Here is a 24,687-nt window from a genome sequence, read left to right as displayed (position 1 = left end):
ATACATATACCTATTCTTTTTCAGATTCTTTTCCCATGTAGGTTATTACAGAATATTGAGTAAAGTTCCCTGTGCTATACAGCAGGTCCTGGTTATCTATTATATATATAGCAGTGTGTATCTGCTAATCCTAAATTCCTAATTTATCCTTCTCCCCACCTTTTATTTTGTTTCTTACATACAAAACTCTGTTATGGAGGTCAGAGCAGGGGCGATGCAACAGGGAGAAGCAGTGTGTCCTGATATCTTGATTGAGTGGTGTTTATTATTTCTGCTGGTTCCCTTGCCCGTGTCACTGGAGGAATAAGGCCTTGGTTCTAGAAATCATTCCTCCAAGGATGGTAGTACCAATAACACAGATGTAGATGTTGGGAGGAAGGAGAAGCCAGCTGGTGTGGAAAATGAGAGTTCGTGGGGAAGGCTCTTCCTCAGGAGATGAATCCTGTCTTAGTCACGTTGAGTTTGAAGAAATGGTGATACACACAGTTGGAAACATTCAGCATGAGGTTAGAAAAAGTGAGCTTGGAACTTGGAAGAGCTGGTAATAAAGATATGGGCCGAGAGGTGGTGGTAGATGAAGTCATAGGAGAGGATAAGACTTGCATTTATAGAGGATGAAGGAGGCTCAAGGATGGAATATTAGGGAACGCCCATTCCTGATGAGGAAGAGAAGTCATCAAAGGAGGTGGAGAGGTAAGAGAGCCAGGGAAGCCAGAGCTTCCCAAGGATGAGGAAGGGGAATAGTATTAGTTTCAAGAAACAGTAACTAATCAACAGGGCCAAATACTACAGTGGTCAAGAAGGAGAACAAGGGCCAAAATTAAAATGTCATGCTTGGGATGTCTCTCTTGACCTTGGAGGTCAGAGACTAGAATGTTGAGGTAGAAACTAATGAGAGGAAGGGTTTGGAAAATGTGAAAAGTGGTGTGTAAGTCACGCAATTTAGTAAATCAATCCTTTGCTTTTGTGAAGGGTATTCTAGAACCACCCAATCCCCAAACCTCCTCAACACACTGTTTTAATGTATAAGTGTTTAAGTGAGGAATCTTTAAGATTGACCTCAATCTTAACTGTCTGGGTTTGTTTTGTTTATTTGTTTATTTGTTTGGTTTTAAAGACTAGTAAATCATTCCTTAGGGAACAAATACTCTAGCTAGCCACTAGAGAATCCCCACACAGGTATTATTGATTTTTAAAGAATTAGACTATAGTCAATTTACTTAACACCACAACTTAATAGAAGGCAAAATAATTTTATTTGATGATTAAGAAGATATTCCAGGATCTGGCTGTACCTCTGGGACATCACCCTGAATTCCATTACAAAGACAGCAGGGAAAACAAATGCTAGACAAGGAGCCAGGAGGTCTGGGCCTAGTCCCAGCTTTCATCAATTCAGTTCACCTCAGAGAGCCTCAGTTTTCTTATCTTAGAATGAGGAGGTTGACTTTATTGGAGAGTCCCAGACCAGTACTGGTCTCTGATGATGTTTTCATCTCCTTTGCAGCAAAGGAAGGAGGGAAGCGGGGGGTGGAGAGAGAAAGAAAGAGAGAGAGAGAGAGGAAGGAAGGAAGGAAAGAAAGAAAGAAAGAAAGAAAGAAAGAAAGAAAAACTATGTAGTGAGTGTTACATTGCAACATGAGTTGTTTATAAAGTCAAATTTATTCATTTTTAATTCTAAGATTTGTCATTTCTACTGTATGCTAAAATGTTCTTTTATAAAACAATGTTCTAGGCATTAACAGATTTTTTTAATATGTTTACATAGCAACATAAAAAGCTAGCAACCTCATGGTACTGCTGAAAATTTTCTCTAGATTTTTACTGGTCTATGGACCCACTGAGCTAGAATGCTTATTTCCTCTTCAATTCTAGGTTGAATGTGTCAGGTAGAGTTTAAAATCTCTGACTTTTATTTGTTGTTTTTTTTTTTTCACATCTTTATTGGAGTATAAATGCTTTACAATGTTGTGTTAGTTTCTACTGTACAACAAAGTGAATCAGCTATATGTATACATATATCCCCATATCCCCTCCCTCTTGAGCCTCCCTCCCACCCTCCCTATCCCACCCCTCTAGGTGGTCACAAAGCACCGAGCTGATCTCCCTGTGCTATGCAGCAGCTTCCCACTAGCTAGCTATTTTACATTTGGTAGTGTGTATATGTCCGTGCCACTCTCTCACTTCGTCCCAGCTTCCCCTTTCCCCCTGCAACCGTGCCCTCAAGTCCATTCTCTACGCCTGCGTCTTTATTCCTGCCCTGCCACTAGGTTCATCAGTACCACTTTCTTAAATTCCATATATATGTGTCAGCATACGGTATTTGTTTTCTCTTTCTGACTAACTTCACTCTGTATTACAGTCTCTAGGTCCATCCACCTCACTACAGATAACTCAATTTTGTTCCTTTTTATGGCTGAGTAATATTCCATTGTATATATGTGCCACATCTTCTTTATCCATTCATCTGTTGATGGACATTAAGTTGCTTCCATGTCCTGGCTATTGTAAATAGAGCTGCAATGAACATTGTGGTACATGACTCTTTTGGAATTATGGTTTTCTCAAGGTATATGGCCAGTAGTGGGATTGCTGGGTCATATGGTAGTTTTATTTTTAGTTTTTTAAGGAACCTCCATACTGTTCTCCACAGTGCCTGTATCACTTTACATTCCCACCAACAGTTCAGGAGGGTTCTCTTTTCTCCACACCGTCTCCAGCATTTATTGTTTGTAGATTTTTTGATGATGGCCATTCTGACAGGTGTGAGGTGATACCTCATTGTGGGTTTGATTTGCCCTTCTCTAATGATTAGTGATGTTGAGCATCTTTTCATGCATTTGTTGGCCATCTGTATGTCTTCTTTGGAGAAATGTCTATTTAGGTCTTCTGCCCATTTTTGGATTGGGTTGTTTGTTTTTGTGATATTAAGCTGCATGAGCTGCTTGTATATTTTGGAGGTTAATCCTTTGTCAGTTGCTTCATTTGCAAATATTTTCTCCCATTCTGAGGGTTGTCTGACTTTTATTTGGATCTCAGATGAGAGCAACAGGAGGCACCCAGCAGCACTGCCAGTGTCCGAACTCTTATCAGAGTCTGGGAGCTATCTGCCATACTTGTCAGCAGCGGTGACATATTGAGGAGAAATTTCAAAAGCAGAGCTCTCATCCCAGGACGCTGGAGCTCTGAATGCCAATGAAAAATTGTGCATCCTTGTAGAGAGAAAGAAGATTTATTTTGATAAATTCCTTAATCACTGTAAAGGAAATTTCACCAGCTCAAAGATACTGGAAATGAGATCTGCTCAGCACAGGCTGGAGAGACAAATTAACCCAGAATTTGCCTACGGAAACATTACCTTAGAACCAGAATAAAAGTTATGTACGTCCATTTTTACCTCCTGAAATGTGGGTCTTACCCTGGCACCTGAAATAAATGACACAAAACTCCATTCATCTCCTTCCCACTGTGCACCTGCCTATTTCTGCAGGAACTCTTAAAACTGTAGCAGGTCAGAGCAAATTGTCGCTGGCAGCAGCTTCAATATATCTGTGCCACTAAACTGCAGGCAGGAAGAATTAAGATGCAGAAATTAGGAATCAAGGGCATTGAGTTTAGGGTAACTGAGACTTATCTAAGTGTAGTTTCATAGATCTCAATCTCATAAAGCCCTAGGCAAAACCTGAGGTGGGCACTGATGATTCCACCTACCGAGGAAGCCATGAATTTCAATACACCATAGCAACAGAATACATTTCTCATTAAAGATGCGGACATAATACAGTTCAGAACAAAACTCCATAGGAAACAAACAACGAAAAGCAGTGTTGGCGTTCCCCATGAACTCGCAATGAGTGAGATCTGCCCAGAATGTTTTGCTTATCGGGGCAGTAAATTGTTTCCTGAAATCAGAGACATTGTGTCTTTTTTGGTGAGTAGAGGCCTCCTGAAAGTCAAATGAGAAGGGAACTTTAAGAGAGGCAGGCATACAAACAGACCTGAAGGGCAGGCATTGGAAACCAATACAAAGGAAAAGAAAGGGGATGGATCTGCAAGAGAGATCTCAGGATTTTCTTTTCTTTTTCAGACGTGCGAATTTTTGTTCCCCGACCAGGGATCAAACTGTCACTTGTTGCCGTGGAAGCATGAAGTCTTAAGCACTGCCCCACCAGGGAAGATCCTCATGATTTTCTACTGAGCACTTTTACAAGACACTTTGATAAACATTTGCTAATCACCAAGTCATTTAATCCTTAAAGTAACCTTGAGAAGCAGGTCTTTTCATTCCCATTTTCCAGAAGATGAAATAAGTTCTGAGAGTTTAAATCACTTGCTCAGAGTCATACAATCCTTAAATTGTACAGTCTTACCCAGGACTCAAACCCTCATCTGCCTAATGTAAACTTTGTGCTATACACTCACGAGAGTGTAAATTTGAGGTTAAACAGTGGTTGACCTGGAGGCAAATGCAAATGAGCAATGATACTATTGTGGTTTAATCTATTGCTTTAACAAACGGTTCCTGCTGCAGAGGCCCTGAGGATGAATCAGCTCAAAGGATGGCATAGGGTGCGAGGATCCGCCTCCCAGGCTTCTGCAGGTGTGCCCAGCTTGCCTCCATCTCTGCTGAGATTCAGTCAAAACGCCCCCTGGAACAGAGCCCCCTCTTAATTTTAGGAGACTTTCACCAGAGTGGCATATTAGCTCTGACCTTATCATGTAATCTTCCAATCTTAAGGTGTCAGAAAAAGAATAAAATAAAGACATTTTCCATGTGTTAACTGCAGGAGGTCTTCTTAACTGTGAATCCTTGCCTGTGTTAAGCAGTTGTGACGTCTGTGACTTTTATGAGAGAGATAGAACAGATATCATCAGAAAAAGACAAATATTTTCCTGCATCTGTCCCCTTGCTAATGAAGAAAGGAATTCAAGTCAAGACTTTTTGGTATGGCTTCCAATTCTTTGACCAAAGGAATTCATCAACTTAGTAGCTTATGGCAAATATCTTGGAAACAAATGATAATCATTACTTAACATTAAAAAAAAAAAAAGACTGGGCTTCCCTGGTGGCGCAGTGGTTGAGAATCTGCCTGCCAATGCAGAGGACACGGGTTCGAGCCCTGGTCTGGGAAGATCCCACATGCCGCGGAGCAACTGGGCCCGTGAGCCACAAGTACTGAACCTGCGCGTCTGGAGCCTGTGCTCCGCAACAAGAGAGGCCGCGATAGTGAGAGGCCCGCGCACCGCGATGGAGAGTGGCCCCCGCTTGCCACAACTAGAGAGAGCCCTCGCACAGAAACGAAGACCCAACACAGCCATAAATTAAAAAAAAAAAAAAAAAAAAAAGACTAATTTAAGTGTGTACACCATTATTCCTATCAGTGCAGAATCAAAAGCAGGTGTCTTTTTTAGGAATATTTCTGTTCATGGGCTTAATTGGTAACAATACCTTCTTGCCCTCCCACCAGTAAAAGACCTTCACAGTTTAAATACTTGAAAAAAAACACAGAAAGGTGGGTTTTTTTTTTTCTCTTTGCTAATGGAAAAATAAATACATCTGCAGTCAATATATAGATAGTACTCATGTGTATGGTGTTGGATCCAAAAAGATGGCAGCTAGCAGAGGTCAGACCCCTCCTCTCCTCTACAGTTATTCCATCATTGCCTTTTATACTTTCCCCAGGTGGAACGTGAGTCAATGCAGGCCGAAGTCATGAGCATAATTAACTGCAGAAATGTATTTTCAGCACATGGATGACTCCTGTAGCTGGGAGGTGAGGCTGAAATGGATATTGAAGACAGATTCAATGTTGTGTAGAGTTTAATATATCTCCAATAATATGGGTGAAGGCTATCTTTACCAAGTGTGGCCTCTTAGTTTCTGTGTCTCCAAGAATGGTAGGTCTTAGTTAGTCACCAGGCTTGGGCCTGCCTTCCCTATGGTTAAACCAGCAAAGGTTTCCGAGGCTCTTGGCCAGAGTAAAGGGGCCAGGGTCTTTGACCAGCAAATAGAGCGAGACTAACTGGCCCTCCTGGAATTGAATCCACAACCCTGGCCTCATTAACACCACTTGAGCAATTGACCACCATGAGTAATAAAGCATAGCAAACGAGATACTGAATTATATGACTGTAGCCATTTTTCATTATTTTAAAGCTGTATCAGTCTTTCTGGTAAAACACATACAAGAGGCCCTGTTATGTGAGAAAATCCTCAGAACCAATACTTCATGTGAGAATTTGCCAGAGGGAAAAATAAAATACATGAATTTTATTTCAGTAATCAGGCTTCAGATTTTGTCAGGCCTTTAAAAAGTATATATGTAAAATGTACAGAAGTGCTGAAAGGATAAAAATTAGAAATTTCTTGTTTGGCCCTGAAGGCCTAGGGGCTTTTACTACGTGCTTTCCAGCTGCTGGTGATATTGGCTGCACGGTGCCCCACATTCAAATGCTGCTGGTTTCCAGGGCTGGCTCTGAACAACTCAAGTATCCCAGTGGTATTTTATTGCTCTGTGGGCACCTCACTGGACTTTTAATAAATGGCAGAGAGCTTTCAGGGGTTTAGAAACCTGGGAGGCTTGGCTTTTTCCAATGAGACTATAGTAGCTGCTATGTCCTCTAAGACCTAAAGTCCAAGTCCTCTAGCTCTCTACGAAGAGAAACTGGTTTTGGGAGATACCCAGTTTAAAATACAGGGTGTGGAGGAGCAAACCTGATATGTGGGGATGTAGGGTGGTGGGGAGGGGTTGTATCAAACTGATGGTTTCTATTTTTCTGTCCTAGAAGCAAGGCGGCACAGTATAAAAAGTACCGAAAAGTATTAGGCTTAGAGTCAGACAATCCAAGTCTGAATGACAGCTCTGCCACTTACCAGATGTATAAATTGACAAGTAACTTGATCTTAGTTTATTCTCTCCCAGACTTCATGGAAGGACTAACAAAGCCCAATATCTGAAATCTATCTATTTATCTACCTATCTACCTATCTATCACCTATCTACTATCCACCTATCTTACCCATACTAGTTTCCTTTCTTTCCACTCTGTCTTTCAACTAACCCTGCGGACAAGGGCTTCAGCTGTCATATTCAGTGTTATATCTGCAGACCTGCATGAATTAAATCCTAAAGTGGTGAGATAATTTGATCACCTGACTACAGCATCATTATTGGTAAATTTTGGGGAAATCTTAGAGAATGGAAGAGGATTTCACACGGAGGTAAATGTTCTACTTTCCCCAAAATATAGGCTGAAACTATAGGCTGAGCCCCGGAATAAATCCTAGACTGGGTAATTAAACAGATCACTTTTGTGCACACTAAAGCAATGTAAGGACCACCCAGAATCCAAGCGGATGCACTCAGTGTCAGAGCAAGGAGTGTCGTTCCCACTTCCTTTTGTGGTGGGGTTATTTGACCGATAAAGAAGGTAGTGCCTGTCCTACCCCACGTATCTTGATTTCAGTGAAGTGTGTGAAAAAGGCGTTTGTAGTCTCATGGACAAGAAAAAATTTGGGCTGCAAAATAATATATTTAGGTAGGTTCTTTACCTATCAAATAATCATAGACAAAAGTATGAAACTTGACCCAAGAAGGTGTCCAGTGGTATGGCAAAGTTATGCCATACCATAGTTTAATGATAATTAGCACTTTGGATGGCATAACCTAGATTCAAAAATGTCTTAAAGGACCATATGTAGACAGAAATAAATAAAATGAATTAGAAGAGAAAGAAATACTTTTTAAAGCTGGTACTTAAGTACTTAGACATGACCAAAGTGGGGAAGTCTTGACTTTAGTGTCTCATATGGAAAAGAGAAAAAAAACTACAGAAATTCTAGTTAAATGCAGACATAAGGTGTCATTGGTGCTGCTCCAAAGCCCATCCAATATTAGGCTGCATGTACAGACTGTTCAAAACAAGGGAGGAAAGCACTACGAATTAGGAGGAAGAAGACAAACTGGAATGCTTATAACTAGGCCATCAGAGATGATGGAGGCTCTGAAAACTGTGCTACAGGGGATGGCCAGGGGAGGAGGAATGTTTAGCCAGGAGATGGGAAAAGTGGATGGTGGGTCACAGAGGTGAGCATGACAGGTGCCCTCCCAGTATGTGAAGGGCCACGATGTGCAGATGGTTTGCTTTACTCTAGGCAGGCTTCAGAAGAGGCACTAGGGCCAAGGTGCAGCCTCTGGAAGGAAGCAGTTTGGGTAAAATATAAGAAAAAAACACACTATTTTTCTTAGCATCTCTGATGTCCAGTAGAAAATGTGAGACTGGAGTCCAGGAAAGAGGTCTGAAGGTAGAGCCAAGAGAAAGGCCATCAACACAGAAGCTGCAAAATTGGTTGGGGTTTTCAGTGTCCTCTGCCACCAGTAGCCCAGAATTGTCACACATACATCTTCTGGGTCCCTCTTCATCCTAGGTGCACCGCTCTCTTCGTAGCACCCCTTCTCTTGAAAGCTTCTCTCACCCTGGAACTTCTTGGCCAGCAGACAGAAGGAGGCATCCTGTACCCTCAGCTTTAGAAAGGACCAGTCTGACAGCCTCCCACCTCCGGAAAGTGACCTAAGGCTGGGTGAGATGTCAGCAGTCCAAGGACCTGGAAGCGGTCCCACTGTATATACTCTCCTCTATCTTTTTTAGAGTTCCCAGAGCTGGCACCCTAAAACGCAGAGTAAGTTTAGGAGATGAGGGGTAGTCAGAGAGAAGGGGTTTTCATGCCACCTGACCTCTGAACTGTGGATGGAATCCCTGGAAGCTCTCTGAGGTGCCGGGAGATGTTACTCTGTCCAGCAACAATGGATAATCAAGAGGTTCGGTAAAACGGATTGGATTTTGAAGAGGCGATGGGGCTCTCTTAAGGTGCGGAGAGGGCTATTCAGGGAGTTGCAAACTTTGTTATGAATGGACAGACACCCTCACGGCACCGTTTTCTCCCTGCTGCTCAGAAGAGCACAGGCACACGCCTCTCAGCCTTCCGCGGCTGGGGCTCCGGAGGCCCTCGGGTCGCAGCAAAGCATTCGTGTCGCCCCCGGCTCCACCGCGCCACACACACACGAGGGGAAAGTGGGCAAAGCGAGGGGGTTGGCGCCCAATCTGGGCACGCTGGAGCCAAGCACCTGGCCTTTGTTTGCGAATCGGAGCGGGGTAGGGGCACCCTCCCGTCGCCGCGGGGCGCGCGTCTCCGCCGAGCTGGCGGCGCGGCGCGGCGCGGTGCGGGGGCGGCCCCACGGCCCCCGCCCGGGTGCCTGCGCCGCCCCCCGCCCGCTCCGTGCGCCCGGCGCTGCGCTCTACGCGGGCCCCGCGGCCGCCGCACACTTGGCTGGGGCGATCGGCGAGAGGGTAGGCGGGCTGCTGGCGTTGGCGCTCTGCAGTGCAGTGTTAGCCCAGCTCCCTATATGGTCGGGGATTAGCTCGGCGCTGCTGAGGCTGAGCCAGGAGCCGGAGGAGGAGGAGGAGGAGGAGAGGAGGGGGAGGAGAAAGAGCGCAGCAGCCGCGGGCGCACGCCGAGCGGCTGCCGGGCGAAGCAGAGGCGCCGGAGGCTGGGGCACCGCCGACGCCTCGGGAACCATGGCCGAAGGGGGAGAAGGAGGCGAGGACGAGATCCAGTTCCTGCGGACTGTGAGTGTCCGCGGCGGGGGCGAGGCGGCGGGAAGGTGGGGAGGAGCGCGGAGCCGGGCGAGGAGGGGCTGCGCTGCGCCGCGGTGCCCGATGCGCGGTGCCCGATGCCAGGAGCCCGGCGCGTTCTCCGCACCCGCGGGGCCGCGAGGGGGCTGCGCGGGAAGGGGCACCTTCTCCCGCCTGTCCCTTCTTCCCCTGACGCCGCCCCCACCCCAGACCTCCACCTCCACCTCTACCGCTCTCCGGGCAACTTGCTACTTGATCCGAAACCTTTGATGCCCAAACTTCCAGCCAGGGTTTGCTCGCTGTTGTTCTGACCCAGAGGGTCAGAAGTGGAGGCTCTCGCCCCAGAGTCGACCCCGCTCTTTCACCCCAACACTCCACCCCAGCCCCCTGTCGCCTTCTCCACGCACTGGGGAACCGCCAGAAGGAACCAGCGGGGCAGGGGCGAGCGTGGGGCACCGAGAAGCGGGCGCAGGCGCTGGGTCCCAGTCCTGGGTTCGCTCGGAAGGGAAATCGCCCGGCACTGCCCCTCGCACGTTCAGCCCCAAGCCGGCAGCTGCTGCTGGAGCGTTGCTTGACTGCGCCGAGTGTAAGAGCCGTGGCTTCTGCTACTCGCTCTTCCGAGCCCCGCAGGACAGGGAAACCCCGGGCTCTGGCTCCGCGTCACTCAGGTCCCCTCCCTGGCACTGGAGGGCGCTGCTCCGCTCCAGATTTTAGGGGAAGTGGTGGGGTTGGGGGCTGGGGTGCCGTCTGTCGTAACCACATCCACCTTGCCCCTTAGGGGTTGATGTGAAGGTTTTCGGGGTGGACGACTACCAGTAGGGGTGGGGGCATTGGGGTGCGTCCCAGCTCTGATTTTCGCCACGTGACCTTGAGCGAGTCGCATAATCCGCCCTTCCAAGCCTCAGTTTCCTCGTGGGTAAAATGAAAAAAATACAACCAGCATTTCAGGGTGATAAGGATTAAATGAGATAGTGAATATCATACTGTTTTGTAAACTGTAAATTGCTCTATAAGTGTTAGATCATTTTATATGTGCTGCCTAGCTGTCAGGGGTTGGAATCCTTCCTCTCCTTCTCTCCTTCTCTTCAAGCGCCACCTTCAAACCTGGTCTCTGAAGATCACAGCGTAACTCTTGTCCATCTTTTGCACCATTCCCTCTCCTTCATGGAGTGCTTCCTTACAATTCCGTTTAGTTTCTCTTCCAAACATGGTTTCTCTTTTGGGGGTGGGACTTGGGTCTCGTTTGGGACCCAGTACCCTTCTGGTACTACCTTCTGATACTGCATTTCTTCATCCTGGCTCTGATCTGCAGACCCAGACCCCATCCTCATCTCTCTTGTCTATGAGAGACAACCACACAAGACAACCACACATACTACTCCTTACAGCCCTTTTGCTGTAAATCTGTCTGTTCCCACCAAAGCCCTGTGAGATCCTTAGGCTTTCCTTCCAACACGTGTTCTTGGTATTGGGTGGATGGAAGCTCAGGTGCTTCCTGCCTTGTGCCTTCCTCAGTCAGTCATTTCTTCTGCTTATTATTAATGATCTTCTAGGCATTGTTGATTGAAGAAGTTCCATTCTGACAGACAGGCTCAGTGTTGTATAGATGACCCAGAGGGTCAAGGCGAAGTCCTGGTGGTTTTCTTGAGATCCGATCCTATGTGTTTCTCTTGGCTTCTGTGGCCATCTTTCCTGACTTTTCCTCTCCATCAGGCAGTGTCACTGTTTTTTTGGTACACCTGTAACCAAGGCTTACCGTAGAGCAGTGCTTCTTAAACTGTTTGTGTCATGGACATCCTGCCCCTAGATCAGAGCAGGTGGGCTCCTTTTAAAGCTCATTCATGGCCCCCTGTGTGGTTCAAGGATCCAGGTTAAGAACCTCTGTTGCAGAGGTACTGCATGTCAGTTATGGCTTCTACTGAGACCTGCAAGTGACCATGGGGGCTAGTGACTCCAAATGTGGCATTGATCCTTTTCCTTCTAGTAATCACCTTAAGCATTTTTAGGTGTGTTCCTTAGTAACCCTGTGAAGCAGCTGAACTTCTTCATCTTTGGCTTATTGGGGAGAGAATAGGTGATGAAACTGAGGCACAGGAAATCAAATGACTTGGCCATGGTTGCCCAGCAAGTTACTGATCACTGTCATTCCATAATGTTAAATTAAATTCCCACTAGAGCCTGACATTGAGCATTACTCCAGAGGTTATAGTCTTAAGAATATACTGAGATGAGAACTGCCGTTTTCTGAACCCTGACACTCTCCCTCTGTATCCATGAATTAGACAAAATTATTTCTCCAAACCTAATTGATGGAAGTTTTTGATCTGCACAAGATTTTGGTTTTTTCTTGCTGCTTTTAGAAGTGTCAGGAATCATGGGGCTGTGCTATCAGTGGAAAATTTTCACTTCTGACCAAGACTAGGTTTGAGAACGTAATATTTCAGTTTAAACTCCCCACCTACCTTTACCTTAGAGTTTCTTTCTTTTCCCAAAACAGTATCTTTGAAAGCATTTTGGCCATATGTTAGTCATGTAATGCCTCTTCGCCTTAACATTGTCCTGGACCAGAAGGTGGTTGATTTTTGACGATGAAATAGAATTCTGTCTTTGCAACTGTGAACTTTAGAGGGCTGCTACTCCAAGAGCAGAGGCTTTTTAACCTACTTAAAAAAAAATAGACCATAGACTAGTACTGTGTCAAGGACCCTTGCCAAATTGTTGATGGTTGCCGTGTCCTGTTTATCATGATAGTGACAAAAATGAAAGCAGCTAGAACTGTCGATGACCTGAAATGGGCCAGAATTACTGCAGTAATCCCTGTAGGCGTGTGTACTGGGGCTTCAGGCACTAGCTGGGTGGTAGTGTTCGTCTTGGTTGCCTCCTCTGATACATTTGAAGCCCACCCTCTCCTAAGTCGGGGGCAGGTCCTGCACAAGGGGTTTGGAAATGTAAGTACATCATGTTAACTAAAAGCTCCTATACCCCAAACTTGAAAATGGCCGTGTAAAACTACCGATTCTCTCCTGGCCTTCCGAAATCATCTAAGTGATTCGTCATGGCAGTCATCTAAGTCAATGAGAGCGAGTCAGCCAGACGGATAGACCTGAGAATTTTCTTGAAGGCTACAATTTTCTCTCCCACTGCTGCTGGCAGTGGCATCATTCTCCCTTCCGATTGCTCTTGCTGACGTAGCCAGTGTCACTGACGTGGCTCCGAAGCTGCTCAGAAGCAGATAAACCTGCCAGCCGCCGATCTGAAAGCAAGAAGTTACGGTGAGAAGAGTGACAATTACCCTATCTCCAGACGGTTGGTGGAGTGCCTGGCACTGCATCGTGCTTTGAGAGTGCCAGGAAGAAGATGGTTTCTCCCCCCGATTTTTTTCCCCTTGGACTACAGCATCCGTGAAAAAAAGAGAGAAAGGAAAACCTCCAAGCCTCAGCTTGTTGTTTTAAAATGCCACAGCCTTCTCTTTGCCAACGCCCTCTCCACCACAGACTTAACTGAGACAGAACTCAAAATGAGATGGCATGCGTTTCTATTAGTTTCCATTAAAGATAGGTCATAGATGCCTCATTTAACCCTCCTCGTAGAAAGTTGTCCTCCTTCACCTAAATTTGCAGCTCTCAAGCGACGGGAGAAGGCACTTGGGCTGGGAACTGAGACCGCTCCTGTGGTCTTGGCTTCCTCCCTACAGGGTGACTAGGACAAATCCCTGAATTTGAGCTGCGTGAGCTCACGTCGGTCCAGAGCACATGGTCGTGCCAGGTGGGGATGACAGTGAACTTTCCTTCGGTGGTTTATAGATTCCTGCTTGCTTCTCCCCTCAGCTGAGTCCATTTACATAACAGCGGCTTGTTGCCAGTGTCGTGCTTTTGGTAGCTCTTCCTCAGGGAGGCAGGGTGAGGAGGTGGACAGCAGTGACTTCTTCCTTCAAGCACATCGGCTCTCGGGGCGACAGTGCTTGGTGATGGAGGGAGTGCCAGAATGCAGACCCAGGACAAGGTGTGTGTGGTTGGGCTGTGCTGCCGAATTAGGTCTGATGGTTAAAATGGCAAAAACGCAGAATATTCCCACGCTCTGGGTCTCCCAGTATGACTTCGCACTTTCTCAGTCTCTTTTCCTTTGGCTTTGGAAAGCTGATCTTACTAAGGAGCTGTAGCAGGATAGCTGGACACCTGATATCCCCTCCTTTCCAGGGAAATGCCCTGGGTGGATGTAGAAGGAAGCCAGTTCCTTCTCACAGAAATTAACTTGCGTCAGAAGGTCACATCAGCACCAGGGGCTGGAGCTTCTCCCCGGAGGCACTAATTGCCGTGACCAGGGTTGTCCTGGGGGATTGGGAGCTGCCGAGCTCCAGGGAATGAGGTGATGGTGACTGTGAACCTGGAAATGTTTGGAATGTGTCGTAGCCCAGTGTAAGAGGAGTGGGGCCAAGAACAGGTCTGCAGTTGAATAAGGTGTGTCTGACGTCTGAATATTTTTTCTGATGCGAATATGATTGTCAAGCAGGATGAGGACACTTCAATGAAATACATGTTTTTCACAATTCTTTATTTCTTTTCCAATACTGAATTAGAGGAAAACAAATATATTTCCTGGGTTCCTTAGGGTTGATCTGAGGGGAAAAAATGTTGAAAAAGAAAAGGTGGGAGGAACTTATCTGGAGAGCAGAATACCCTGGTAATTATTTTTGAAGGATTTGTATTTAAATAGATCTTATTATGAATATCTGTGTTCACTTGCCTCTGTTGCTTTTTTTGTGATCACCTGTTTTCACTACTTCCTGGGAAGGATTTTTTTATTTCATCATTTGACTCTTCCTTTACCTTACAACTTAAAGTGGGTTTAGTTTAGAAGCCACTGGCTTCATCATTTTCTAATTGACTTGCATCCTCCTGCCTGATTCTTCCCAATCTCTTGTGTAGGCCCAGGAATGTCTTCAGAAACCAACACTCCAGCTCATTTCCCACAACCCCGCATCTATATAAACCCTTCTTTATTAGCTCTCTTTAGGCTGCCCTTAATACAAGTTTTATCCAATAGCAGTGGAATGATAGAATAAAAAAATTGAACTCAGAGGCAGGAATTCTTATTTCTAGCCCTAGCTCACTGTGACCTTGAATGAGTCCCTTAAGAAAATGGAGACCTTCCACACTGTATCGAGGTAGAACTTGCTTTAGTAGCTTCACAGAAGTGTCACGAGAGGCAATGGTCATTCCAACAGTACCTCAAAGGGGAGAAGAGGGTGTGTTTCGTCGGGTATTATCATTGTGTTTCTCCTGCACGAGGAAATCAACCCTGCTTGTGACTGGATCTTGTCGAAAAGCGTATTTCCTCTTCCTCTAAAATGCTCTCTGTCTCAGGGCCTCGCCTTCATCCCAGAGTCGTTTGACGGTCTCCAATGTTGGTCCAGCCCCAGCATATCTGGAAAATTACTTGACTAAAGCAAACACCAGCTTCCCTCAAGCTATTTGACTAAAGAACTTGATTGAGAAGACAAGTTAGTTGGTGCAAGAGCCTTCAAAAGGCCAGGTAGGTCCCCAGGATTCCAGAACCTTCAGAGTTATTTTTCGTCTTCTCAGATAATTACCAAAGCTACGATTTCCCACTGGACCACCTTTTCTTATTGAATCCCTTATCTCTTCCCTTCAAAGCTACCCCTCCCGTTTCCTCCCTCCCATTTCTTTTATGAGCCCCATTGTCCTTTCCCCCAGAGCACTGGGACCAGCTTTCTTATAAGCCCACCCTGCTTTTCCTCCCAGGGATTTTGCTGCTTCAGTCACGTCTGTTTGGAGAGTCAGGGCCTTTGAAAAGTTCCTGTCTGGCCACACCTGGATGAAGCAGATGTTTTTGTGGTGGGATCCCAGCCAATGCTGAGGCTGCAGGGCACCACTTCTCCCCAGGGAGCCACATCGGGTCCTCGGGCTTTGGGCTGGCATCCTCTCAGCCATCTTCCTGTTTGGAAGCCGGTGGGGTATTTTAGGGACAAAGACATTTCCAGCCACTGCAGCTTCCTTTGCTTCAGTGAGTTTTGCCATCATAGCACCTCTTCAACTCAGAGAGAGGGAATGAAAAGTGCTGGCACCTTGGTCCTGATCCTGCTACAGGGATGGGCCTTGTGAGGTGCCAAGATTGGTTTTTTCCTCCTTATGTCATTTCTGATTCCTGATTGTTAGAAAACAAAGTTCAGATCAGCTCTGAGACTGATGATGCAGTATTCAAAAATAAAAGAGCTGTGTCTCTTTTCCTCACATGCACTTCTTCCCTTGTCTAGCTCAGAGCACATTGCTGACTCTACAGGAATGCTCTGGGCTATTGTCCTCTTAGGCCGGACATGGCCTTACCAGTAGGAGACACTGAGTCACGAGGCCCTGTTTTTCTCTTTGTTGGGTTTTTCTCTTTCTTTCACCTTCCACCTCCTTAGACAGTGAACTCCTCACTGATTACAGGTCTCCCAGCCCCCATTCAGGTTTGACTACTTGAAGAGGTCTTACTTTATTGGATCTGGTGCCCAAGAAGAAGGACAGCAAACATTATATCCTAAAATCAGATCACAGAGAGATTCAGAAATTTTCACAGGAGCCATCCCCTCCAGGGTGACAGCTGCTTGTTGCTGCTTATTTTTCAGAGTACAGAGGAGGCAGGAGAGAGCTCTAGAGACAGAACCTTACAGGCCATCAACAGTTTTCTACTGAGTTTAGTTTACGTGTGGTTTTATGCCATAGGAACCAACCCATGTGATGAGCAAGGCAGCACAACTTTCAGGAAAGTGTAAGAATGCAAATCTGAGTTGGTGTCAATGTCAGTGTGACCCAGAAGGCTAACTTTCTTCTTGATCTGCCTTTGGGATGAAGCATTGACTCAAGAAATTCCCTCTATCAAAATACAGAAATGCAAAATTGATAGCTCAGCAGGTGCCGTCAATGATAAGCATCATTAGCAGAGCCAGTTTCTGAAGAAATAGGAATTGGATTGGTGACACCTGAGAGCACTTGGGAGCACTCCTGAGAGGGGCAGGCCTGGGTGAGCACTGCACTGGTTCTTGGGGGACCCTGAGTAGGCAGAAGAAGCACCAGGGCACGGAAGTCTGGGTTCTGGGGGTGGTGGCACAGAGACTCCATCTTTATCTACTTATGACCTTTGATCACAGGAGAGGAATCCTTGAGCTACATGGGAGAAGTGGCCAACCTCATTTCAGGCATTGGGAAGATCGCTGTTCGCAGCCAGGACTGGTGCTAATAAATACTTTGTTTTAGATAATTCAGAATCAGAGACAACAGTTCGAAAAAGAAAGCCTCAGATTGCTATAAGATGAAGTGACGCTACTTCAAACAGAGTACTAAGGCAGCACCTTGCTGAAGAAGAGTGTTCAAGTGACAGAACTCCATTGTCCGTTATCATATTTGGCGATACGTTGCTCATCGTAATCCCAAGCAAATGCTCCAGAGTCCCTGAAACCAGATCAGGGACAATTAGAACAACTCCTACAGCAATAAAGGAGAATGCCAAGGAGAGCTGCCTATCCTCCAACAGAGCAAATAGAAAAGGCTCTTACTGGAAGGTACCTGCTTCTCAAACACACCAGTGACAGGGCCTGGCAGTTACTCTCTGATAATTTCACAGTTGAGTTCTCTAATGGGCCTGAGCAGAGAGAGCTAGTCAGTGGGACTACAGGAAGAAATGGAAAGTTCTCCATCAATGGCACCTAAATGTTCCACAGTGTAAGAAGTATTGATTGGCCCTGCCGTACTGTATGCTGTGGACCAGATCCAGACTGTAAATAACACTGGGGCAGTAAGTGAGATTTAGTTGGCCACAACTTCACATTGAACCAAAAGCTGAATCCAAGCTGTCTCATCAAAATAGGGCAGGCAATCCAGGAAGAGTATGAGCCCCTCAAGAGCCCCTTCATCTCTATCATCCAGGACAAATAGATGTTGCTCTCAACTATAGCAGTGGTCCACCTCCAAGTCGGCCTCTCTTCTGTCCTCTCTTCTGCCTAGAAAAGAGGAGTCCAAGAATAAACCATAGTGATGTCTTGAGCAAATCTCATTTCTTTGCAAGAGGGATTTTAAGATGAAAAACAGAACATACCAGTCAAATGGGTAAACTCAGAGCAAAAGCATTCGCTTTATTTGGTGGCATTTCCATCACCAGATACCTGTAGGATTGTCTGCCCTCCCCTAGGTTTTAGTTCATCCATTTCTGAAGACATGGCAATAATGTATATCTCCGGGATGCCTTGAAAATAGGAGTGAAGAGATTCTGAGTCTCCTCCAGGAGAATTAGATATGTGTATATGGAAGGAGTAGCTTGGAATAAAAGAATGTTTCGTTGCCCCATTGCCTGAAAAGTTTCCTATCCACCTAAAGCGTTGGCCACAGATTATAAACTCCAGGAACACAGAGGTCTTAAATTCAGTCTACTCCAAATCCCTAGGTAACAGTAGATTGGAGGGCTCACTTTTAAACACTTTTGGGGCCAGGCAGGTAACTAAATGTGTGAATCAGGCTTTATTTGCAAAGAGAGGTGGGCCTGCTCTACACATTCAAATAAAAAAAATTCTTAAACATGGCCAGCCAAGCAAAACACATCTGCAGCAGGATCCTGAGCTGTCTGCCAGTTTGCAGCCGTGGATGAACCCTCAGATTCTGAGTGAATGCGCTCCCTGGAATGCATGAATATTTTTATGAGTAGGATCGGGCTCACAGTACACATCAAGGTCCTTGGATGAAAATGTCAACATAAAAGACAATGTATCATCTGTTACAGTGTATAAGAGAGAGACTGGCAGGCAGACAGATTAGTAGGGTTAATAAATGATAGACTTGATCGTCAAAATGAATGCAGATTGTGCCAGCCTTTAAACACCCTTTAAAATTGTCATATAGATATAGATATCATGAAATATAAAGTAAGCAGGGTATCCATTCAACATTTATTGACCAGCCTGGACCTTGACAAGTGACTGGGAGTTACACAGATGAATAAGACATCTTAATGGTCCATGCCTCCAACAGCTGAAGGTCAAGAGGGAGCTCCGTCTGGTTTTGAGGTAGCAAGGATATCACTTCAGATGCATTCATAACAATTAATTTCACTTTCCCATACTTCTGTGGTACAAAAATTTTCTTATTAAAATCTACGACCTTGGGGACGTTTCTTAACTTCTGTGCCTGTTTTCTCATGGGTTAAATGAGAGTAGTAATAGTGCGTCTCTCCAAGCTTTGTTGTGAGGATTAAATGAGTTAATCCATGTAAGGTGCTTGGAAGAGTGCCCAAAATATAGTAAGTCCTCGGTAAATATTAGCTATTAATATTGTCTCAACAACCAGTGTAAAACAGCGACATTAGTCACACTAGCTACTCCAAATGTCATTGCACATCCATTTTAAAGTTAGAAAGTACAAAAGGACAATGCCCTGGGATTATTCCATGGTCTGGATTGCTGACATTCTGCTTAAGTATAATATGACCAGGCCTTGTGAATGGAAATGAGCCTCGGATGGACACGGCCCCAAGTGCACAGACTGAAAGGTCAGTTCTCAGAGTGTCTACTGATGCAAATGTTGACTGACTCTTCCTCTGGCAATTTTTGATTACCTGTATCAGTGGGTAGGCAACGTGGCTTGCAGAATCCTGAACACAAGCAACACATTGTCCTTGGTTTGGGGAGATTTTTTTTCAACCGATGTCTTAAGTATGGAAATTTGCCTTTCAGGGAATTTGCTGTATTTTTAGCAATGCAAGGTCATCCCACTGTAAAGAGCTGGCTGTGCACCTTACCTGATCCCTTCTCATGTCTGTGGATGCAAAGCTTGAACCTAAAGTAAAGCTTGATTTTTGTTACGTACTTCAGTGCCCTCTCCTCTGAAGGGTCTTGCTGCAGGCAGTGGCCCAAGCTTCTGATTTTTACCTCCCTCCTACTCTACCAAACATTATTTCCATTATTTCTCCTCTGCTTTCTGTGGAATTAAATTTGGATAATGTTGGTTATTTAATCTTTATCAAGAATTTTCCCTTCTGTGGATGAGGGTAGATGTTTACCTAGTTAAAATTCTCTGGTCCTTGAGGAGTGACAGGTGTAATGGGAGTCTAGGCGTGTGGGCTGGCTGGTGGTTCCTTGTTTTTGATTAGGTTGTAGCCCCCAGTTGGCTCTTTATTTTCATTCATAAAGCTGGTCCCAACAACCGAAACAATTGGGCCAAGTAGATGGGAAGTTATATTTTAAAAAATTAAAGTGAGATTTCCCCCAGCTAATAGAGATTGGGGCAGGGGGGCTTTTGATTTCTTTAAAGAAAGGAGGAGATTTCTTTTAGTACTGAATCTGGATGTTTCACTAGCTATAAATTTCACTTTTTTAGTGTTGAATAGAAAACTAAACTCTATGGATGAGCTATTTCATTGAATCTAGCCTCAGTTTCCTTCCTAATCTATAGAATGGTGACTGTCATAATTAATTCACAGGAAGGGGTCAGGATGAAATGACCACACCCTGATTGTCTCCAGAGCCGGGCCCTATTTTGTTACTATTGGCTGCCTCCTTCCCCCTAACATCTGATAACGTCTGCTGCTTGAGGATGTCCTCAGAAAGCATACTTTATAATATATAAAATGCTATAAAGATGTCACACATGCACATTAGAACCTGGGCAACAGTGAAGTCTGATTACATATGTCTGGAGCTCACTATTCTAATCAAATACATTTTAGATCAAAGTTATCCTGACATTTATTTTTGTACATAAATATTATTGTAGTGACTCATAATTAGGCATAATTGTGCATGATTCACATAAATGACTATAATTAGTATAAATTTTGCCTAGCCAGACCAATTTTTTAAAATTGCATGTCTTAGTTGTCTCCTATTATCAGCCTTAAAGTTGATGGTTTCTCTGGTACCCCTGCCATTTTCAGATCACCATTATCATAATTGTCATCAGTGTCAACACCATAGTCACTTGTAGTCTTTGATAAGAGAGTGTTTGAGAGCTCAAGGTAAAACAGACCTGAGTGTGAATTCTCGATTGATCACTTGCAGGCTGTAAGACCCTGACTGTTTCCTCATCTCTAAAATGGGAATATTGATAACTTTTCATGTAGCTGTTGAGATCATCAAATGTGGTAATGTTTGTAGAGCTGTAATGAGCACAGTATCTCATACTATGCATATTTTCTCCTCTGCGCTACAATATTATGATGTGATATAATACATATTCTCATGGTAGGTCCTCCTCCCCAGTGGATGGGGATTCCCTTTGCCAGGTCCCCAGCACCCATGCTCAGCCTGTGCTTCTACGAGCCACCTGGGATCCTGAAGCAGCTGCTCTTCAATGATGCGGGAACTGTTTAGAGGGTAGACAATGTACTTTAAAACTGTTTATTTACTACAATTTCTAACTCAGTTAATTGGAAAAAAAAAATCTAAATAGCTCTCCCACCTGCTCCCTAGAAGCCTTTGCCAAATGAAATCCTGTGGGTGTGCACGTGTTCCTGCTTGGGTTTCTGCATGTATGAAGGTTTCAGTCCCAAATCGTGTTTTTACGGACAACAGGAACCTGGGACTGACTTCCAGCTGCTTTTTAGGTGATGACAAATACATTTACCAATTCTTGGGCTTTGCTCTGGTCTCTGGCTGTGCTAAGTGCATGTCACTCACGGTCACGTCCTGGTGAACCCTCCAGGATACACATAAGAAGGCACATAACTCACAGAGCCCAAAGAGGCTCTGCGTCTAGTTTAAACTCCCCAAATCAAATGAAAATTAAAAGTAGGTCTACTGGGGTTTTAGAGCACAAGAGATTTAAGGTTAACCTCTGTCTCACCCATAGGTTAGGTATAATATGCTGTTGGGGAAGATACGCTCCTTTGCCCCAGACTTCTCTCTCACCAGGTGACAAGGTGCATGGAATTCCTGACATTTAAGATACTCCTTTAGATTAAGGCATTATCTCCATGGTAAATGGAGTGGTCTGGGAGTGGATTTGGATGTTGCTGTGCCTCCTCTTGGGTGATCAGATTATCTAGAAATAAAACCTTGATCTGGTATTATGGCATGTGGGGTTGAAAGAAAAGGAATGGTCACCAGAGCACCGCAGGTTCAATTCCACAGTTGGTTACACTGGATCTCCTAGGGAAATAGGGAAAGAAAGGGTACGTTAACAAAAGGAAAACAATATGGCACCTAAAGGGTAAGGATAAGGAGGAAAGAGGCCAAACATCACTAACTTCATAATTTTCACCCCAATATTATTGTGTAGATGTTAATATCTTAGACAGAACTCAGTGTTTTCAATTAAGAGTGACTTTTACGTTAACTGTCTCTTTCGTACTGTTGATTTTTCTTCACCTTTCACACTTATCACCATCTAACATACTACATATTTTATTTACTTATTCTGTTTGTGTCTCTCCTGCCACTCAAGGATCAGAATTTTGTCTTCTTTTTTTCTTTGTTATATTCTCAGTACTAAGGATGGTGCCTGGCACATAGTAGGTCTCTGAAAATAGTTGTCGGATGAATGAATACATTCTCACATGCTGGTCTTCCAGCCCACGTCCCTACCTCACTGTGTTCTCACTGCCTGAGTTCCCCTCTCTGTGCCCTTATAGTTGGTGACACTGATGTGAATGTGTTACAGTGAAGATTAAACACCCCAAGCATATCATGGAACCTTCCAATCCAGGCTTGGGAATATGGGGACTAATGTCTCAGTTTCTGACCTCCATGACTTACATGAAGTCAGCTTGTAAAAAATGAGAAGTGAGGATGGCTCTGACTTCACATATATGTTTGCCTGACTCTCAGGACTAAACACACATGGGACATTTCTAGGTCCTTATGGAAATAGAAAACGGGTATGGGACAATTCCACATGTATGGAACATATGTCTGCTGTATATATCATTGATACCAATTTGATGACTATTGATATTTTTATACTCTTTGTGTTTCTCGGTGTTTGCAAACTGATGCTTATTTGAATAACTGAAGGCTATTTTGATGTCAGTCTACCTTGGAAAAGATTTCTGTGTGCTTTAAAAATCCCTAATCTATACCAGATAGAAACCAGTAACCACTCTGTGTAGCCCCTTTATTTCCATGTTGAGCGCTAGCAACAGCATGTACACCATCCTCGACTGGCACATGAACATGCAGATTTGGAGTAAAACTTGGCCACCATTCATATTTACAGATGAAAGGAAGCCATTTTATTAATAGTTCAAATTATTGATAATTCAAGATTGATTTTTGTTTGGCTTTGAAATGGACTTTAATACTTTCATGTTGCTCAGCTTGTTTCTACTTATATACCATCTCTGTTTCCTCCAAGCTCTCGCCCTCCTTTAGAACCTAGAGGTTCTTCTGGACCTTCTTCTGAGATTTCCTCCTGTAGGGTCCTGAATAAGACTATGGTGAGGCTTCTCCTTCTTATGTGAGTCTACTGAGGTGGTTTTTTCCCTCCCAGTGTCTACTGAGCTAAATCAGAGCTAATAGCTTTCTAAAAGAATCCTAAGACATTTATAGCTAGGTAATGACCCTTGGCAATCATCTGTTAATTTTTATGTTAGGAAACTGAGATACTATATGTTAATCCGTCTATTCATCCATCCATCCAACAAATATTTGTTGAGTACATACTATGTGCAAGACATGTGCTAGGAACTGAAGAAGATCTAAAGGGGAGCAAAATACATAATCCTATTCTCAAGCATCTTAAAGTTTAGTGGGAGAGCTTAGACATCTAAAGAACTAACAGTAGATTAGGACAAAGATAGAAGTTACACAGCCTAGAAGGAATACTTAATTTTGACCAGGGAGTCAGGGAAAATTTGAAAAGAGAGGGAGTATTTGAACTGGGTGGGTTCTATAAGGTGTTGGTAGATGGCAAATGGGGTTAAAAGCACATTTCAGACAGAAGGGTCACCATCAAGTAAAACCCAGAGGTGCGAAAATATGTGACACATTCAGGGAACTGTGAAGACTAGAGTATAGGGGGTACATGGAAGACTATTGGGAGATAAGACTGGAAAACTATTCTGCAAGCAAATCAAGGTGAACTGGACTTAATTCTTTAGGTAATGGAGAACTAGCTAACATGAATATAATTGATCCTAAAGATTTCAAAATATATGCTCATGTTAATTCACTACTGTATGGCTTTGGTAAAGTAGAATATATAGATATAGATTCTGTAAGGGTACTCTTTTATACTGGTTTCTTCAGTTCACGACTGTGTATCTGATACTTTGAGAATCCAGTTGGCCCTTTAAGGACAGATATCGATCACTTGAACAACGGCATCTGTATAGACGGGACCTAGAGGTCTGAGGCTATTACCAGAGAGAACCTCCACTGACAGGGACCTGGCCTTGCCCCTGGAATGGAAATGAAAGAAGAGTCTCATGCTGCACCTAAACTTTTCTTCATGGCGTGAGAACTACTGTATAGCTATAGAAGATGATTCACCTTGGCTTGGGCAAGGGGTTTAAAGTAACAGAAAAAGAAGTAGGCACTTCAAGAACATCTAGAAAATAGAAACTGATTAGCACTGAAGGGCTAGCACTGAAGGGTAGCTCTATTACAGGCCTTCTTGAGGGAGGACTCTGGGTGTTAAAAGTTCAGTATCAGCAGTGTCCCTCATACCTCAAACTGTTAAACTTCGGCTCCTGTACTCCTGCCAGAGGCCATTTCTAGGCCGTGGGGCACCTGAGCCCTAAAGTCACAGCAGTAGTGGAATGCAACCCTTTCTTGAATAGATTTTATAGGCTTTACTACCCTGGCTCTTTTTGCTTTTGGTGACCTACCATACGGTTACATATAATAGTGAGAAAAAAATAGGAGATCAAAATTCAAATCAACACATTCAGATGGTTTGTTTAAAATTTTTCTAAAAGTTTAGTGAGGCATATGACTGGAAAGTACTTGCTAACTGTTGTCTGAACTAAATAATCTGGTACTTGATCATATTGTGCAAACTTGGTTTCATGGGACCTAAATTTCCTTTTCTCCACAAGATTGACTATCTCCCTGGGGGCAAGGTCTTCTTT

General features: G+C 44.4%; 1 protein-coding gene and 1 long non-coding RNA gene across 6 annotated transcripts in view; both read left to right on the top strand.

Annotated features, from left to right (window-relative positions):
- LOC309625528 overlaps positions 1 to 5,346 on the top strand; it is a 36,151-nt gene extending 30,805 nt beyond the window's left edge. Inside the window, exon 2 of the long non-coding RNA XR_014242567.1 lies at positions 4,088 to 5,346. This is a non-coding gene — a long non-coding RNA (uncharacterized lncRNA). The remainder of the gene's footprint in view (positions 1 to 4,087) is intronic.
- A 4,112-nt stretch (positions 5,347 to 9,458) lies between these two features.
- Positions 9,459 to 24,687, top strand: part of RYR3 (ryanodine receptor 3) — a 551,623-nt gene continuing 536,394 nt past the window's right edge. For all 5 annotated transcript variants that reach the window (XM_082384899.1, XM_082384900.1, XM_082384898.1 and 2 more), the window contains exon 1: positions 9,459 to 9,627. In XM_082384899.1, coding sequence (XP_082241025.1) covers positions 9,577 to 9,627 — 51 coding nt within the window. In that variant the 5' untranslated portion in view covers positions 9,459 to 9,576. The remainder of the gene's footprint in view (positions 9,628 to 24,687) is intronic.

Source organism: Balaenoptera borealis, assembly GCF_965194805.1.
Source record: "Balaenoptera borealis genome assembly, chromosome: 3".
NCBI lineage: Eukaryota > Metazoa > Chordata > Mammalia > Artiodactyla > Balaenopteridae > Balaenoptera > Balaenoptera borealis.
This window is presented reverse-complemented; position numbering and strand designations above follow the sequence as displayed.